Genomic DNA, 20,614 nt, shown 5'->3' on the forward strand with positions numbered 1-20,614 from the left:
CATCCTTCAAAGCCATTAGTCCGAGATATGCTGGTGTGTACGAGTACATGGGGCTGCTATCTCTACGCTATTTCTGGACCACTCCAGTGACAGGGGCTTCTCAAATGGCTTGTGATTGAAACACACTCAGGTTTAAGAGCCTACAAAGAGGCCGCGGCTACAGTAGTCAGAGCCTTAAGTAGAGATACAGCAGCTAACACAAAGTGACTGTCAATACTTATGTTCTCATTTGGAAAGCAGTGATCTTAACACCATTAAAAAAGTATATCATGCCAATATGGACCATGTGCATGCCACCAACAGAAGGGCCAACAACCCTTTGAAATAAATGATACGCTGCCTAAACAAAAACGCACTTTTGTGATACTTTTCCCCCCGGTCAGCATTCTAGTTGATGTTTTGCCAAATCCATGCCCTCGGATCACTGCACAGCAATTGTCAGAGGCTCAAAGCAGGGGGGAAGTGGAGGATGGAGGATGAGTGATGTAACAGAGGGCTGTATGAGAAAGACACTGTGTATGTTTGGTATGTGCTGGGGGGCTTCCAAGCTAAGGGAAGAAAATATATAATACTTCCTGCTTTTAGTGCTTTCAATGTGCCATTTCTCGTATTCTCTGCTTGAGATGTGAAGGCGGTCCCATTCTTTTCATAAAGCATGCTTGAACATAATGCTCGGCATGAAATTCTTAAGGAAGCTGTGTATGCTTTCGGCTTGTATGTGGGGGGGACGGACAAGAAAAACGCTTCACTCCATTCATGGCTCTTGCTGAGGAAAGCTAAAGCACATTGTCCTTTCATAACACTATTATTTGTTCATATGTAGTTGCAAAATTTAGTCAAAGTAGCTGGTCTAAAAGCTACTTCCTGTGAATATTTTATTCTCCCACAAGAAAAACGGAGGCACGTCTATTCAAGGTGAGGCTTATGGAACGTGCGAGATTCGTTCAGGGCGAATACATGTACAGTAGGGTTCCATTGTTTACTTTTGATATCTTATTCATGGCTTTCAATTATATTTTAAACAGGAAAAAGTCACAAAACAAAGCCCAACATTATCATTTTTTTTAGCTAGCTCAAGAAAACTGTGATACAGTGTATAATGGTAGGTTATTTAGAAGCAGCGAAATTAACTTCTTCAATCCAATCTATATTATGAGCGATGAAGACAAAGAGTCTGAATGGATCGGTTTTTAACAACTTCACACAGTAGGAAGTGCCATTAGAGCTTAGCCTGCATTTGGGCTTGCAAGCGAAAGCAATTTAACCCCCAAATATCTGGTTGTGTGTGCCGGATGGCCATATGCTGATTGGGCTTTAATTCCTTGATTGAAATCTCTGCAAGCTCATAGTGAGGACGAGAATGTGACCAGGGTGCACAAAGAACAAGAGGAAGTGATTTTGGTGTTTGTTTGATGTTAAACTTCATGTTATATAAACAAAAGGTCCAAACACAAAAAGTTACAAGCAGGCTGAAATCAAACAGATCTTCGGATGGGAAACTAACCTGCATATGCCAAAAAGGTCACATGCTTGAGGGGGGGGGGGGGGGGGGGGGGGGGGTTCAATTGGTGTGACTGTTTTGAAGCCAACACATTGCTGAATGCCAGAGGTCAGTATTGAAACAGAACTGACAAATGTATCCTCTAATCTTCTACGGCTCTAACAATGAACATTTTACATGAGGCATTAATGATTATAATGCAAAAACAACAGATGGTGTGCACTCATTAATCACATCACAAGGCAAAATATTTTGTAATGAGATGGCAGCTCAAAGCCTGGCCAGAAGTCATGCGATTAAGATAAACAGAGAGTTCCTACAATGTTATGTAGACATAGGCTTACATGTAGTGAGCGTGAAACACTAAACCCCTATAGGCTTAAAAAGGGGGCTGTCAAAGCGCCATCATACATAAAGCTTATTCATCTTGAAAGTTAGTTACCATGGATGATATTGCACTTTTGATGCTGGTAATACAAAATGTAAACTGATGAAACATCGCAAGCTCGTCTTTGAGAATAATCGACATGGTGGGAGACATTTTTTAGTGGGAATTCTAGTGTTCCAACAGCCATATTTGAACCAAGCTACGGCTAAATGCACAACTTGATGGTCTAACCACAAGCCCCAATCCTGTTTATCTTTGGATTGTTGGAGAAACCACAAACAAACTGTGCAAACAGATCTAAAACCATTACTGTCCATTTTCAGTACTAGTTTTTAATATTTAAAATACTTTAAGATCAGCTATTTAATTGGAAAAGGTATTCCAAAGAACAATCAATAACAGTTCATATTTAAATGTTGCAGTCTAATAATGAATTGATAGGCTATGGTACTCACTGTATCAGAAGTCATTTTTATAGGACGATGAATAAATGATGCTGGCCGTAATCGATCCAACTGGCTCAGGTAAATATTAAGAAGCAGCCAGACAACATCCCTTCAGCCATAATATAATATCCCCCATCAACATGTAGTTTTGTCAAGTCATTGCTAGGATGGATTATAGCTTTGTTGAGCCAGCTGGTGCAGACACATGAGCCGCCATGGAGCGATTTGGTGCATTGGGAAGGCAGGACAGGTGTCATCACTCAGGTATGAAAGCACCCTAAGGGATGGGTTGCGAAATGAAAAATTGATTGGGAAGCAGATAAACCGGTTGTTTCCTAGAATGCAAGTGAAGAGGGCGTTATTAGCAAATCCGCCATAATACTGTGTAATATGGTCTTTTTGAACTCTGAGGTCAAGAGGCTCCCCAAAACTGTGGCAGAATCTGACTGTTGTTGGGATTACCGGCAAATGACAGTAATACTACGTAAAGAATCGAGCTCAGTGCAGAATTGTAATTCAGTTTAGTGATTTAAGCTCTCCCTCAAACGCCCATTTAATAAAAAAGATGCATGTCTTTGAAGAGTGAATCAGAGGTTTGACCAGTACTCTCTTTCTGAGTGGGTGGTTTGGTAGACGACCTTTCTCTGATGATGAAGGAGGGAGTGTTAGCAAGTTGGGTATGTTTCCTATTGAGAAATATGGGACAAAAAACCGAGGCTTGAATGAGGAAATAAATTTAAAAAAAAGAGCTTGCTGTTTGATGACACCAGGAAACGAAAGGATGGGGTAAACCTGTCCACATGTTCCATCAAGTTGAACACATGCTCTAGAATAAATCCCCTTGTTCTACTGGCACAGGCAGATTAACAGAGTGTTCTAACATTCACATGATCCCACTGAGGTTCATCAGAATACTATTTGCTACTTTCGCAACTCTGCAGCCTATTCGATTCCAATAATGACCCTGTGCTACATTCATCAACCTCAGTGATCTCATAATCATTTTCAGGACCTCTGTGCATGGCTGTCATCCTTTGTTACAGTTTTCGCAGAGCTAAACAGGTCTTTTGTTCAGGCCTGACCACAAACTGATGAGGTCAGCAGGCCCATGTTTGTAGTTGCCAGACACGGCATGTTTACAGGCAAAGTAGAGCCAGAGTGAGACACCATGACAAGATCAGCTGCAGTACATCAAAACAAGATTTCTCCCTAGCATGCAGAAAACAATGACCAGTTTAACTACTATAGCCTACAGTACATCTGACTGTGGGTACTGCATGCTGCATTCAGTGACTTCATAATGAATCTACAGGAACCAGTAAACACAATGCAGTGGAATCCTGTCAGGGTCACAGCCTCTGACAAGGTTATGACTGAGCTTTAAAATCCCATTAAGGTGAATGGGCAGACTGGCAGGAATCTTTCTTTGCCTGCTCAGGAGCAAAGCCTTGTTTAAAACAATCGCTCAGTCTAGCCTATACTGACCTGGGAAATCCACCTGGAACATAAAGCAAGTGTTGAAAAAAGCACCAGTGTTACAACAGGAAACATGACTATTTATTTAGAAGGTTATAAAGTCTAACCGCACTGTTCATGGGAAGGTAGTTTCCCGTCAATGTAAATATGTTGCTTGATATGGATTCAATATAAAACAAGTTTAGCTTGAATATTGAGCAGAATAACTTCAATTATTATTTAAGTCATAACATATACTTGGTAGAAAATATAAAGCATTGCAAAACAGCACCGTCAGCTCTTTATAAAATTGCTGAAAAGGATTTAATCTTAAAACATCTTTGATGGATGGGGTGTATTAGAAAAGAATGAAAATGCAAGAAAACTATGTTGAGGAAAGCCTGTCATGGGGACCCTGGGTAGTTGTATACACATCAGAATTACATATCATCTTAAATCTAGTTCAATATAATCTTTGAGCCAGTGTAAGACTTTACTTATCTCCTTTACCCTGTGAGAAGGTGCGAGACTGAGCAAAAAAAGCAGTTGCCTTTGAGTTTAATTTTCACTTTGCTGACATTTCATCTAACGATTCAATGCAGTTTTGCTATTCATATTTCATACGGCCATATGGTGCGCCTGATTAGCACCCGACAGGATTAAGTCTGCCCTTTAACTCGTAAAGCCACCGCGGTCATATCCGACTTCCTGCTCTCATTATTGATCAAATATTTTATAAAAAAACCGACCTGACAACGCAGACTCATCTGCTAGCAAAATAAAGGTGTTGATGAATGGTACAAATGTGACTGCCCATGATACTGGAATGAGGGATCATGATTAGAAAATATAGCTTTAAGAAGAAAAGTAAAAACGATTTGTGTTGCTATTGATTCTAGCTGTACTGTATATGACAAACAGGTCTTCCATGACTGTACTCTGACTCGCAACTATTTTCTGCAATGTAGACAACCCTTCTAGAAAGAATAATGAAGGGCCACTGTGAACTGGGAACTGTGCAATCAATACCGTCAGCATCAGCCAATTTGATTCCGCTTTAGTTCTTAAAATACTTCCCAAGAGAGAAACTTAAAAAACAAGCAATGTGTTGCCACGTGCCTCTATTGTTGCAACGTCAACAAAAAAATGCTGCTGACAAAGGCTGATGCATGCAATTACACCGTTTTGGCACTATTACTTGAGTAGAACAATAGCAGCCAACATGCGCTTTCGGACCACTCCTCCCGGTAAATGGCCCGTGGTTTACTATGTCCAAATGATTAATATGCTGAATGCATCCCAGCTCCAGTTTCTCCATAGTTCCCGTACACAGACCGTTGCTTTTCTCTGTATCCATGCAGCAGTTATTCTAGGTGAAGCTAATTAGGCCAGAGTAATGACAAAGCTAACAGTGTGCTGCCAAATAACAAACACACCACAATGTGAAAAAGGTTCTGCTGTGGAGATGGACAGTTTTCTTCTGAAAAGAAACTTGACTGAAAAGAAGAGAGACATGATTCCTTAATCAGTACACACTGCGAGATAGAAAAGAGAGAATGTGCAATAGATCGAAAAAATTGAAGAAAAACATTTTCCCTTTCTAATATATTTAAAAGACACTATTGAATGAGTAATATCCAACAGTTAACCAGTGTGAGACAAACAGCATGATAACAGGATGTTCCCAGCTGAGATTCAAAATATGTTTTTATACTCTTAAGTTCCTTCGTAGCGTGGCAGACTGAAAAACATTTCCCTCTAGTCTTCACCAAAAAAAGGATCCCCAAAGCCCTAAATCCCAGGCTTAGACCAAATATGTGACATATCTATTGGATTTAGTTATTTTCCAGAACTGGGTCCTAATTTCTGTCCATAAAACCATCACAACGCTTTGAGTTTTAGCACAGAAGAGGAGACGAGTTGCGCAATAGTAGTGCAGGCTTATTAAGAACATAGGCAGAGAGTGGACTGCAGACAGTACACACTCTTTAATCTGCGATTAGACAAATGAAGGGCCTCAGGCTCAATGCTGTTTGAGAGGTGACACTCCGGGGACTGTCATGTCCTCTCCCAGACTGCCAAGTGTTGATTATTTTCTCAGGATATTATTTAGCCAAGACAAGAGGAACATTTCCATTGGGTTTATGAGCGCAGCAGTGAGACCCTGGGACTAGTTTTTTTAACCATTGCATTTGAATAATTTAGTAAGCTACTCCTTACTGTGTTTGTAAACAAGAGTAGACTCAGCTATAATTCAGCAACAAGAGCTCTCACTGCCATTAAAAAAAAAGTATCATGTCTTTCAATTATGTGTGATGTGCGCTCATTCATCCACCCTGCAGAGTTGTATATCTGAAATAATGGCCTCTGTGTTGCTGCTGGCACGTACAGCTCAGGAAATGCCTGAATGGGAGAGGTGGGAAATAAGTAAAGCAAGAACAAGAGAGAAATGAGTTGAGAGACATTGTCCCCAAAGTGATTATTTTGACAGGATCCTCCCAGTGTCAGAGGACAGTTTCCCTTGCCTCACTTGTTGGATCAGGATGTTGGATCTCTTCACTTGCAGAGACCCTGGTATCCACCCACACACAAATCTGGCCTTTCTCCAATTCGGAGGTCCAGGCAGGGGGAAACAAACCTTTCTTCCGTTTGTGAGGAATTCAACATGAGCATTCAGCACATTCACTGTTCACTGTGAAGCGCAGAGCCACTTCAGCAAAACATTTCAACCGGGTGGGCAATCCACATTCACCCCTCCCTCCCAGAGAACAGGTTGTTGGTCAACACCAGAGTACAGAAGGGGGGGGGGGCTGACAGCAATGCAAAGCAAGCAATGCAAAGCAAGCCCAGCAGATCTGTAGTCGCCAGGAATGTGAAATGTTTCCCAAGGAAATTCCTCCTCCTCCAGGAAGGCAGGGAAGGAAACCAAGATAATTTTGACACATTTCAGGCAGTGGGAGTGAGCGTGAAAAAGAGGGGAGCGAGGGTGGTGATTGGTCTACTGTTAGCAGAGTGTGTGAACAGCATGTAGCCGAGTTAGAATTGATTTTATGCAAGGAGAAGCAAACTCCAACGGGATCCACACCAGTTAATAACTCCAAAAGCTATTTCATGTTTTTAAAGAAGTATCTAAAACAAAAAAAACGTATCAATAAAGTGAAATGATCTACAGTGGGGCATTTTCATTTATCCATGGTATGTGTATCTTCCCAAAGTCCAGACCCTGATATCAAGCGCTTTTATAGACTCTAGGGCATTTATGTCATGTAAATTAACTGTAAGGGTAACTCTTTAATGCAAGAGAGATTTAGATCAGCAGCAAAATGTAGAACAGTGAATCATGTTTCAATCAAATTGTTCTAATTGGATTATTCTAGTACCAAAACCAATCATAAAATATGCAATTCAGCGTTAAAAAACAAGACATTATAAGCAAAATGTGACACAGCGCTAGAGACTGAGCGGCTGTCTCAACTTTGAGATCACAGTAACACTTTCGGTGTACCATGTCCAGTGTTTCCCCTAGGTTTACTGCTTTGGGGGGGGTGCTGCCTGAGCGGGGGGGAGGGGGGTGTCATTGGGATATATATTTTTTAAAACCTCTGGAGCAGAGAGAGGAGCTGTGGATTATTGTTATTGATTAATGCATCAGTGTTTCTTAGGGTCAAAAACACTAGACTCACAACTTAAAATGAAAGTGTTTAGTTTATTTAATAAAAAAGCACATGTTCAATGTGAAAAGTGACAGCAGATATAGATTAGTTGCAATTTGGTGCTATATTTATATAAAAAAATAAAAAAAGATTATTAAAAAAATATATATTATTATTTTTTTTTTTTTTTTAAACACCTTGAATTTCAGGGGGGGCGCGGGGCTCCGTTGGCGGGGCGCAGCGCCCCTCCAAGACAATGGTAGGGGAAACACTGATGTCAATACTGGAAAGTGGCCGAACAAAGACTGTAGGCTTGGGTTGAGCCTTGTGTTACATTTTTCTTTTTACTCATTTAATATCAGAATTAAGATGTATTTTTAAATCTGTTGAAATGTCAAGCTACCAAGCATCTCGCATCCTTGTTCTCCATGAGCCTGCTGACCAATCCTTTGCACTGTGCTCCATGAGGGGAGTTAATGCCATGATTATTGCCATTGGTCAACAGAACATGATGCTGTCATATTGTCCAACCAAACACAGAGACACTTTTGAACAGAAGCTTTGGATCACATAAAGGAGATACTGCTATTATATTGGTCTTTGGTAATGTCCAATAGGAAGAGAGGAAAATAAAACCAATCAGCCAACCCAAAACATTGTAAACATGACGCAGTCAGACAGAGTGCTGCTGTGTCACAGTTTTGAAGGGCACAGGAGAAGGCTGATGTGGGGCCTTGTTTATGATTGCAAAAGGAAGCAGAGGATTAAGCAGCCAGTGTCTGTGTGCGGCATCAGATTACTGGCTCTTCTTTTCCTGTTATGAAATCAGATTATTGCAGCACCCCTGCTGGGAGAAACAATATACAAGCCTTGAGATGGAAGGGTTAGCAAGGAGGTATACGAGGAAAGTAAGCTCTTCTTAATTGACCGACAAGCCTACTTTATTTCTATCCTGATTCAATGGTTTCATTTTAGGTTTAAAAGTGACCATACAGAGAATTAGATACTAAATCAAGGAGATTGAGGCCAGGGATGATACTAGAGATTGCATGCAAACAATTCAACCTTCTGGGTATATAATAAGTAGCTGTGTGCACGACAACATAAGGTATATGTAAAGACTTAGGGCTGATGGCTTCATATTCACTGACCTAGAACAAAGACGACGCAGCAATGTTGCTCCAGTCGTTGCCCGAGTTTTTTTTCTTTTTTTTCTGACTTATCTGCTGACATACACAGCACACGTCAATTTGAATCCAATATACAGAATTGGGGCAGAAGAAACAAACATCTGACCAGAGCCTGCAGAGTATACTCAATTACTCTCCAGATACAGCTGTGTCATCTCAGGACTCACATGAATCAAAGGGACAGAAAGAAGGATGCTCTGTGCACTCAAGATAAACACCAGAGAAGGAAAATGCGGAAAGATGTGGTTGATTTTGCAGCGTGGGAGAAATCCTTAGAGATATCTTCACCTCTCTGAACACCAGACAGACACATACAAATACTGCGTAGATACAACTCTGTGCAACAATATTTCCAGTGCTTTAAAACTGTTTTAATTCAGTGCATTTGAAAGCTTTTAAATCTGCAACCAAAACACCTTCCCTACCATTTTGGAAGCCTGGTGACGTAAACAAGACAAAATTGCTTGGTTGCTCCCGTCATGTAAGTGATGAGGTTAAAGGTCAACACTTTTGACAAGTCGTAAAAAATAAAATCTTTGAACTTGGTAAGAAGCCAACCATTGCATGCTGCTACACATTATTATTTGTTAGATAAACATAGCACCAGCTTGACCTCTGCATTAGTGTCATTCCTGCAAATACCACATGGTTCCCTCAACAAATGCCTGCCTTGCCATAGATATGTGGCTCATTAGGATTTATTTGAAAGCAGCTCAAAACACCAAGATGTTTGCTTTTTAGCTTTTGCTTTGGTTACTCAGCATTCATTGACAACTCATTTGGTCTAAGGGTAAACCAGAGGGTTAAAACAAGAAACAACTCCGTCAGGCATGGCAGTGCTGGAATTAAAAACAATGCATGTCCAATAGTTCCAATATGCCTTTTAAAGAAAGGAGCTTCCATTAACACTTGGCGGGTAAAATCGAGTCTAACACTATATCACACACAGCAAATAAAATGTATCTGCCATTTTATTGTTTCATTTTGATACAAGCAAAAGCAAAAGCAATGGCTAATAGCAAGTGCAAAAAGAAAAAGTATTTCTATGAATGTAAATAATGAAAATAATGAAAAAGAAAAAAAGTTACAACATTGTTGTGCCATAGTTTTTAAAAGCAGAACTGTAAGGGATCCAGATCTCATGCTGAAAGGAGCAACGAGTGCTGACAACATTTTTTCCTTTGTGAATAAAACATTTTCCTCTAAGCCAACCTTCTCTTGCTTCAGGGCTTTGGAGGATCGATTTTAAAATGCAGAGTCACATTAACAACAGCTGTGTTAGATGTTTTAGAGTACCACAATAATATAAAAAACAGTTGATTGCTAACAGCACCATGCCCTCATTTGAAACTGTGCCACTTACAGTAGCTGGACTCCAACATTTGCTAAAGGCTAGCAGAGGAGCAAACAGCTGCACACAAAATGGCCCAACCCCTGAATGCATGCCAAGGCAGAAACCCCAAAACAGGCCTTGGGTTGGGCTCCATGCAAGACCTTTCACACTAGTCTAGGATAAGTGGTCTAAAAACAAAGAAGGCAGAAACAGGCTTGGCAAACTACTTAGCAAACTGCTGTGAGCACTGCGAATCTAAGACACTGTCAGAAAAAAACCTTACAAACGGAGATGTTTCTTACCTAAATAAACTCTTGTGTCATACCACTTTACTCCATTACATATCAGATCTGAGAAATCAACCAAGATATCAACAAAGACTTATGCCAGGCAGCTACTGCAGTCTTTTGCTGAACAAAGACTGGTGACTTTACTCTCTGTGCCTCATGAATAATCCATTGCTATTCTCATCCTTATTCATCTTTAATACTGCATCTTGTTTTCAATCCACTGTAGAGAGGAAGCAAAGTGTAAAGGGAAGCAATGTGGGAAACCAATACGCCATGTATGGCACGCTCTATAAGTGCGCCAACATTTTTCCTGCTTTCTCTGCTAGCCAGTAGTCTTAACATTTAATGGATACAGTTACCAGAAGCATGCTCACTTCAATTGTAGTTGCTAGTGGCTTTCTATTTGTGTCCAGGAAAAATGATTTTTTTTAAGACAGACATCCATAGTCTATAATTTTTGTCAAAGGAACATGTTAGATTTATGTCACAAAATATACCTATCCTTCCCGCATCTTACATGCAGCAATAATAAAATCATATATGCTAAAAGGGACTAGCAAGTGGTAGTTATGTCAAATAAAAAAGCAATGCTGTCACTTCAAACACTCCATTGGGTTCAAATCAGCTGAGTTGCTAAAGATTGAATAATAATCAAACTGTGATTTTAAAGACCTCTATTACTGTAAATGATCCATGTTTTGTGCATGCTATCATTCCATACAGTATGACATTCTCTTGCATACACTAAAGTGGCAGCAGAGCAGGCAAACGCACGCACATCGACTGTGGAGAAAACCCTCCCCTTTCAGGCCCACTTCTCTCCCAATGAGTGGAGCATATCTAGGTCAAAGCTGATTAATGTGCCCACAGCTCCCGAGAGGGTTCTGGTCAGGTGGCAGCAGTGCCTGCTCACTGACGATGAATACTGATGCAGCTGAGTATTGCTGAACAGCTATACTGAAATTAATGGCTCACTTCAAGTGCATCTGCATAAAGAAGTGATAATCTAAACAGTTTACTCTCCTTGTGTCAGCTGCTGTGTCAACACTTTGAGTGGTTGTATGTATGTGTTATGGCTGTGTGTGACTAGTTAGCCAACGCTGAAATACAAGGTGATATCTGAACATAAGCATAAAACAGGCCACAGTACATAAAGGGGAATATCATGTGGATTTCAAATAGCCAAGTGGCTGTGCAACTGCTTGTTTGTCCAGACAGTTGATGCCACACGGTGCTTAGGATGAAAACGACGTCTGCTAGTTGTGAGAGGAACGGCATTCATGTCACTGTATTTATAGATAGTTATGTTGCTATTAGGTGGCATGCATTCCGTAAATCAGTTCAAGCACAGGCCTGCATGGACAAAGGGAAATGTTCTATTTAACAATGTAGCCACAAAGCGAAGATAAACAGCAACAACAGCTCTAACCGATAAACTAGTTGGCTAAACTTTTGCAAACGCTAGCTAGTTATCATAACGGTCGGCATACAATTGTATACAACTGTTAAGAAAACAATTACACACTTGGAAACCATGTATTAAATATGCATGTACATTAAACACGTAAGCATGGGTTATTTTAACAGACTGTTTCCTTCTTGAAAACAATATTTTGAATACAATGCTTTTTAGCAAGAAACATGAGAAGAACTCGGACAGCAGTGCTATTTGCTGGGTAGCTTTAGCATTAGCCACCTTGCTAGTTAGCTTGCTAGTAAGCCAGTCCAACACTGTTTTGGAAATGTGTGGCAGCGCGTCTCTCTAACGTTACAGTCAATGAGGGCGTTGTTTGTCTAACGTTAGCCCCATATTTATTACAAATATAAGGTGATTTGTAAATAGTATGGCTTGTGGTATTTTACGCTAACACAACAATGTTAACGTTACCTTGGAACGCAGCTTGGGGATGATCGGTCTACCTCCCAGGTCGCAAAGAGGTTCATGGGTACAGGCATGCTGCTGGATCCCGAGCCCAGGACCACAGCCCCGGCTAACGCTCCAGTCGGGAGGGTTGTCGGTGCTGGTCCACCGCCGCCGCCGCTGCTCGGGTTCAGGAAAGCGGCCCGGACGCCTCCTCTCTCTACAGCCGCCGCCATCATCACCTCCACTGCCTGTGGAGCAGCTCTAGCTAAGTGTCGTACGAAAGCGGGAGCCGCTGAACTCTGTGCTGCCTGCTCCTGCTCCTCCAGACTCCCAGCGCCGCTACACTGACTGGAGATGCTGATAGGCGGGGCATGTCACTCCTGATCGGGGGCAGCACGTCCCTGCTTCTAGGGTGGGACATATTTTACTATCAACCAGCGCTCAAAACATATTGACATACCTACTTTACATGTCATAACAATATCCAGTATACACAAAGACTATAAATAATAACAAAAATAATAAAACAATTAAAAGACAGACATGCTGCGTAGCTATGAGACAGTAGAGTTGAAGGAAAACGTCGTCGATGTGATACGAATGTACAGCCTTGTTCATCTCCACAAGTTCAGTTAGGCTCTTTCAATTGTTAATAAAGAAGAATGGGAATACGTATAATAATATCAGAGAGATTACATTGCTTCCACAGACACAGCAATGTAAACCTGTAATAACTTAGGTACACAACTGTCTTCTTAAAGTGAGAATCATTTTGTATCCAGCTTAGTTAATTACCTCAAACATGCAACAACATGTCAAACGTTTTGAGACAAAAAAGTTCTAGCACACAAAAGGGTGTTTCAATTCAAATGAAATAATTCAAATTTCATATGTTCAATGATTGATTTGTTGATTCATTGCTCATGTATGCAGCATTTAGTTTTAAATGAATTAAAGTGTAATGCTCATTGCTAGTCAGCTTTCTTTTTGGAGAGGTAAGCCTTATAAAGCATTGTAAAAATGCTGTAAAAACAAACATATTCAATGAAAAAGCATCTTTAAAGGGTAACAAATCTAAATCTAAATGTACAATCCTATGTGTGGGTTTCAGAGATTCAGGGATATACAATAAGATTGATTACACTTTATCTGTGTGTTTTTTTTAAAACAGATAAAAGTAGCAATAGCTGGTAAAAAATAAAATTAAACCATGAATATTCATACCGGCTGGGGACTTTAAACTCGTTTCTCCAATTTAAAATATATTCAAATTAAGCTGTCATTAGTCATATTTCTCAATTTGTCTACTCTTATTTCTCCTATGTGCAATGCCTTGTTTTTATGATGCTGTAACGCAGACATTTCCCAAATTGGGATCAATAAAGTACATCTTATCTTATCTTATTTTATTTATGCGTTTTAACTATTTAACATCAGAGGTTGATCCCGTTGTGTACAACAACAAAATACTCATTTTAGACTGATGGAATAAATGTAACAATTAGGATATTGAGGATTTGGTTAAATATAGTTGTTTGTAGTATGTAAATATTACTTTTTATGTGTACTTTTTCAAATATAGACAATGTGTGTTAGTAAAAATACATTTTAAATACTTTGTTTTTAGGGTCTGGGTACCTCTTTTTAGTCTTCAGGGTGACCAATTTCCCTTAGACCTCCATTATGTCTTACAACGTGTTGGTGTATAAAACTAAACGGAACTTGACTGAAGGTGGTACAATACCTATACGCAATAAACACGTTGATATGTTTTTGTGTGACTTTTGCAACAAACTATTGAATTGCAAAATTTTACTGTAAACGTATACGTGGCCCTCATTTGGTAGTTACTCAACATATTAATGATTCGTCATCATTCTCTAATCACATAATGGCACCTGGTATTTGATTCAGTCACTGTTCTCATGATGCAGGTGTTATGAAATCTAATGACTGTAACTGTGACTAAGGACTCAAATGCTGACTTGACTAGACACGCTCAGCAGGGTTGGGTAACGTGTGCGACAGCCTGTTTAAACTGACTGGGCGAAATAAAATGCACTTTCTCCTTTTGTCAAGTGTGCCTGTGTTTTGCACAATCAGTTGTCTGATGTAATAGCAACACATCATTCTTGGTTATTGAACAAATTGCTTTTGACGCATTGCTCACCTTTGATTCCAACTGTTTGTTTAGTCTAGTCATTGGCTCACATAGACACCCAGAGGGGAAATATTCTAATAAACGCAGCACAATGTCTGTTGCAATCTCAGGGGATATATTGTTGCCACTGGAACATATGCTGGCAGTTTAAGCAATCTAATGTTTAATTATTGCTAGGCAACTCTCTGCACCTGACAGCATTTCATCTACCAGACTGTAACAGTGTATACATCCCCTGGGGTTGCTAATAATGAGGATGGCAATCATGATACAATTTAATTCCTTGGCTCTCTATTCTTTATTCCAACCAAACATTTTATCAAGATTATCTACATTTGTGAATGTATCCACATATTCACGGCAAGGTAATGTATATATACAGAAGTTAAAACAACTCAATGTTCTTTGAATAAAAATGAAAAGAGAAAGAAAATTCTCGTTGTCAGGTAATACATTTTGTACGAGTAAGAGTATTGTTTAAGGAGGAAATTAATGACTTATTTATTATACCAATGTGCCTGGAGATAAGAACCAGAGTTTTTTTCAACTCTGGCTTCCTTCTGGTATTTATCATTTTATCATTATGTTCTGCCCTTTGAGGAATGCTACCACCTCAAAATTACCATAATGGACAAAATGATTAATGAGGCATTTTGTGTAGTGCACTGCCACCTAGTGTTGAAATACAGCACGACAGCAAAATGGAAATTAAACACTGAAGTGCACGGTTTGATTCGTCCAATAGATGGCAGGCTGTCTGCATGATTTTGTTGGATCTCTTATTTTCCCTGCCTCTCTTTTCTCTTCTCTCTTGCTTGCTAGACTCTCATGATTGAATCCTTCTACTCCTTTATAAGTGTGAGTAGGTGGGTGTATTTATTGTGACACTTTGACACCGTTGAAGGTTCAAAGGAACGGAACAGTCTGACACATTAACTGGAGAATTCTGGGGAAGATAATTAAATATCCTAGCATCAGGTTGTCAGGTAACACCTGCTCTATGGCATGCGTCCTCCCCCCAAATAAATCTAAGAAATTGCTCACATCCTAAGATCAAGTGAAGAAAGGTTACACAGATTTTGCAAAGCATTTTATTGTTGTTATTAAAGACTGAGTGTGCAAATATAGCATTGATTCTCTCTGACACAAGGCAACAAACAATGGTAATTACCCACACCTGCTGTTAGGTAACATCTTATTCTTACTCTGATATCTGACTGACAACTTTAAAATTCCAGAGTGATTGTGGTCTCCAAGCAGGTCTTTATTTTTAGCCCTATAGCTTTTGTTTTAGGTTTGTGCCACCTCCACACCATCAAAGTCAGACATTTTTTAATGAGAAAGCCTTTGATGACAAGCTGAACAAAAACCCTTTTCTGAATCACTGCACATGCAGCCACGCATGTTCTAGATTAAATATAGAACTTCAAGGGCATCAGGACTTTGTGGCATTTGTGAAACTTTGCAAAGTAAGCGTAATGAGCAATACCACTAGTGAAAGAAAAGTTCTGCTTCGTAACTCCCAGTGCCATTACACATTTTTCTTTCCACTATTGAATAAGGGAATAATAGGAAAAATGTTGAATCTCCACTGGGTTTTTCCTGCAATACAGCTCTAATTAATCAAATCTGGCAATGGGAGAACATTAGTATTGTCAATTCGTCCACAGTTAAAATGCAGTTGGGCCCTATATATATACGGTATATATGTAGCAACACTTTGACCATATTGACGCATTGATGAGATTTGTTTAGGGCCAATTCAGAGGCTCAGAAGAAATGATGTGCGCCATATGCTAACCCCTGAGGACCTTATAGCTGCGTGTGCTACAGATGAGTATGAGTGGGAGGTGTATGAAACCTGCAGCAGCGTTGAGTGTTTCTCCGAGGTGTTGCATCTTGAGGCAGATGCAACACCTGCTTTGCTACTTCATACTGCAAGATGAAAAACTGGACAAGAATAAATGAGACCTATTATGCTAATTGTCAGATTTGTACTAGCATTCTGGGTTTCTACTAGAATATACCTGTATACCCTCCGCCTGAAACGCTCTACTAGCACCTGTCTCTTCTCTATTCTCTAGCTGTTTGTGGAAAAACTGAGAAATTCTAAAGAGTATAGGGCTGCCCCTTTGCTGTTTTGCATTGGCCTTGGTCACTATGATTTATTTGATCAATTCACCATGAAAAACCTATTTCAAAGAAACGTAATAGCACATATCTTTCAGTGGTGCTTTTGTGTGATTCTGTGTGGAGAAATTCCATTTTGTTGATATCAAATTGCCTTTGGTTGAGGACAGCCCTATTATTGCGTCTGCATGTGAATTTGAAAGGTGAGACGAATCTGAAAGGCTTGTTGAATCCCATGTTTTTGATTGAGGGAGTCCAAAAAGCTGAATGGTTTGTATATTATTTCACAGTTTGTGGTTTGGTAGCCACTAAAGATTCCCTAAATCTAAGTTTTAAGATAACATAAACAGTTTTTAATAGTGTTTCCTGTTTAAATTGGACAGATGAAGATTTTATTGCGCCTTGACTGACATTTCAGAATCCGAATCAGGAACAGGTTTGTTGCCAAACACATACAAGGAATCTGATTTGGTGTATAATGGTGCATACGTGAACACAGTAAGGACAATTAAGTAAAGTAAATAAATTGAACTTTTATACAAACTGTTTAAAAAACTTCTTTTAAAAAAGTACAATACAAATATGACATATCTCAACAGTGCTTTGTTAAGTTTTAATTGTAAACCAAAGCATAAGAACATTCATATTCTCTAAATGCAGATGTCCCTGCAAGCTTTTACAGAGGTGTTTTGCGTTCAAATAGATGTGTACATAGAAATTCATAGAGGAGGGATCTGTTAAGCTGCGGAAAAGGAAAGGGTTAACCTGCCGTTCTATCAGCGCCAACCCATTTAACGTACGTTTAAAGGAGGGTCTCATTCATCAGGGAAACTGTGCGCAGCGTTACTGTTATGTTTCTCATTTCACACACACATTACAGCCGACTCCAGACTCGGCTCAGAGTGATTGGTCTCTGGTGAGCAGTCAGACACAATTTAAAGGTCCTGTCTATTTGTAATGTGCTGGAAAGATTGCCACGTGCCCCTGATACAGTAGAGCAGATCAATCTCTTTCTCCTTCACAATATCTCACTACTAATAACAAAACCACTAAAGGGCTGCAGACAGGGTTCTGATCCAATTAAGGTTTTGCAAGCCTGGCAAATTAAGGATATAATGTGAGGGAGGCGTGTGGTGCAGTGGGTTGTGCGTTGGTGTTGGGATCAGGGGGTCACAGGTTCAAACCCCACTGCAGTCAGCATGTCGTTGTGTCCCTGGGCGAGACGCTTCACCCCAAATTGCTCCTGTGGGGATTGCCCACAGTATTGAGTATGTAAGTCGCTTTGGATAAAAGCGTCTAACAAGTGACATGTAATGTAATGTCTCATGGATGATATCCTTAATTCTCCACACAATCGAAGTACAATTTCCTACGCTTTGATTAATCATAGGTATTACCCTTATTTCTTTCTAATGTATATAAAAATTAGAGCAACGTACTGTAAATGATGGGATATTGAAGCCTTCTGAAAAGAAAATGTTCAGAATGACAGCAAACCCAATACAGTGTTGATATAAGGTCAGATTAAACAGTCGAACATCTGCGCTTTGCTTTCTGTACTTCAAATCTTTTACTTTGAAAACTGTGTCTGACTCTATTTGTTTTCATTTTCCTCTCTTTCATTTCATTTCAAACCTTTATTTAACCAGGTGAATCCCATTGAGATCAACGATCTCTTTTTCAAGGGAGACCTGCTGCAAGATCAAATATGCAAAAGGTCATTTCAAGGTGGGATTCACAAATGCACATGGGGACATCATAGATTGGGCCAGTTTGTAGTATTCAGGGGGATTTAGATGTTATATACATTCATCACCATGTTTTCATTAGAACATTATCACATTATCTGTGTTTTCATTAGCTTAGAGAAAACCCTTCATATCCTCAGAGAGCGGGTCCTATGGGTGTTCAGTTGGTTTCCATCTGCTATCTCACTGCTAGATGTTTCTAAATCCTACACACTCGTCCTTAAACTGTCAAGTTTTCCAGTTGTTCATGTAAAATTCTCTTTTTGGATCATTTGACTGACGAAGCATAAACTCATAGGACAAATTGATTAACATTTTTCTGTCTGAATTTCAAGTAAGGATCATTTATTGTTATAGCCTATTTCCATTTATGCTCCAGAGGGAAAAAAAAGAGAACAATAACATAATTGATACCATTAGCACGCAACATAAACTGTGGTGAACTTGCTGGGCAGATAGATGGATGCCATTTTTTTACATTTAAATGCGACATCAGGGAAACATCGTTGACCAAATGTTACGTTTGAGCACCAAGCATAAATTATGTAAATATAGATTCTGCCTCTTGTGGTCCCAACAGACCCTGTTCTCTGTCTGAAAAGCCAAGATAGAGCCAAGTCTTTAAAATGTGGGCACACAATTTATTTTTCAAATGTTGATTGGTGTTCATTTGAGCCATTGGCCCCTGCATCTACATGCCCCGCTGTCACCATAGACAATGTTATCAATATCATTTCACAGTGCGATATTCAGCTTCCAAAAAGTACCATTAAAACTCCAGGTAAACTTTTTTAGTGTCATGGCATAGTCTTCTTAACAAACTCTGACGCGTTATGCAATTTATCCTTTTCCAAAAAGCATCAGCTACAATTGAGTCAATAAACATAACAGTTTAACTGTATTTAATTGCCTCTAAGATGTAAATGTTTATGACCTTTCTTTGCTTTCAAGCAACCGGTATTACTCTATTAACCACAGTTTAAATTGTGTTTCTTGACTCTATACAAAGGCGTAGATGGAAACCCATTCGACTCAACAACTGGCGTGTATTGATGGTGTGAGTGTCGTCATCAAGATCTTTTGTTCTGGAACACATTTTCTTCTCCCAGAATAGGACATATGCCATCTCATTTACCAAACTGATCTCTGTGAGAATATAAGATATGCATTTTAATTTTGGCTGTGTGGAAAAGCAATAGGATGTATTCAAAACTCTGTTTCATCTCAGCAGCTACCAATGGAGCAATGTGAAAATCCAATTTGGAGGTTAGGACTGAAAAAAGATCCTTAAACACAAGCCCTTTATCATGCTACAAAGAAAGCATTGCAAGACTGCATCTGTGAATAGAGGCCTCTAAGAACTTAGTCAAATGTAATGTGTATTTGCACATGAATGACACTGACAGTCCCATTCATTCTAGCCAACTTGTTTATGGAAACTTGACTTACGTGGAGCACATTAACATAAAATCGCCTTTTTCTTTCCTCAAACATTTACAGCTTTGCACTAATAGCGGTATACTGACAAAATGCAGATAATGGAGAATGGTGGGAGAGGATAATGAAAGGCAGAGAGTCAAGGGAAATGACAAAAGTGATAGGATGAGTGGATGCAATCCTATTAGAACATACAGTATGCAAATCAGGAGAGACATCATGAGCCAGCTCTGAATCTCATCTTGATCTCACAGTACATGAATTCTGCACGAGGGAGTTCATAATTCTCATCCATTCAATGGTACCAGTGTAGCTCCATTGATCTTGGAAGAATGTGTGAGCAGATTCCCCTGACACTCATTGTGCTTCCACAGTCTGGACAATGCAGCATAGGAAGACAAGCGAGACTAGAGTTTTGAAACCCATTTGCATGAATGTCAGCCTCAGAGAACAGAGACAAGCAGGCAAGACAACGGCTGTGCAGGAGACCTTAAGACCTGCAGCGTCTCCTGTGACCAGGCCTCTCCGCACAGCCAGGTATTTGTACAAAAGCCAACTTTGGACATGCGCCAACATTAGGCTAAATGTTCTGCTGCCATCAGAATTCCCATTTAAGTAGAAGCAGGATATGCACCTGCCAGCATGCTCTCTTTCCTCCGCTCTTTAATGCGTTCAGATGGGAACCTTTGTTGAAAGGAATCATTTTGCATTTATATTTCCCAGAGTAAAAAAGAGGATAAGAGGGGAAACTCCCTGCTTGGCGACATGTTTCTCATAGAGAATTTCGTTCTAATGAGCACTGTTAAAGCTTAGCTGGGGATTTTCTGCTTTGGAGTTAGATGTTTTTCTCCACTATTAACCCAGATATCCAAAATGGCAGCCCCTGGGTATGTTTGATTGCTGTTCCCCAATCCTTTGAACTCCACAGCGATCAGACAACCCCAAACTTCAGCAAGTTTCTACGCCACGAAATTGAAAAGGTATCTGTCTATCACATCATTCCCTGAAGTCACCTAGC

The 20,614-nt window shown here is 39.8% G+C and overlaps 1 protein-coding gene across 1 annotated transcript in view; it reads right to left on the minus strand.

The window, feature by feature from the left end:
• Positions 1–12,471, minus strand: part of zmp:0000000755 (phosphofurin acidic cluster sorting protein 2) — a 54,489-nt gene extending 42,018 nt beyond the window's left edge. The window contains exon 1 of the mRNA XM_034152225.1: positions 12,145–12,471. Within this exon, the coding sequence (XP_034008116.1) occupies positions 12,145–12,356 (212 nt within the window). The 5' untranslated portion in view covers positions 12,357–12,471. The remainder of the gene's footprint in view (positions 1–12,144) is intronic.
• Between the last annotated feature and the right edge of the window lie 8,143 nt (positions 12,472–20,614).

This window comes from Trematomus bernacchii, unplaced genomic scaffold (genome assembly GCF_902827165.1).
Source record: "Trematomus bernacchii unplaced genomic scaffold, fTreBer1.1, whole genome shotgun sequence".
NCBI lineage: Eukaryota > Metazoa > Chordata > Actinopteri > Perciformes > Nototheniidae > Trematomus > Trematomus bernacchii.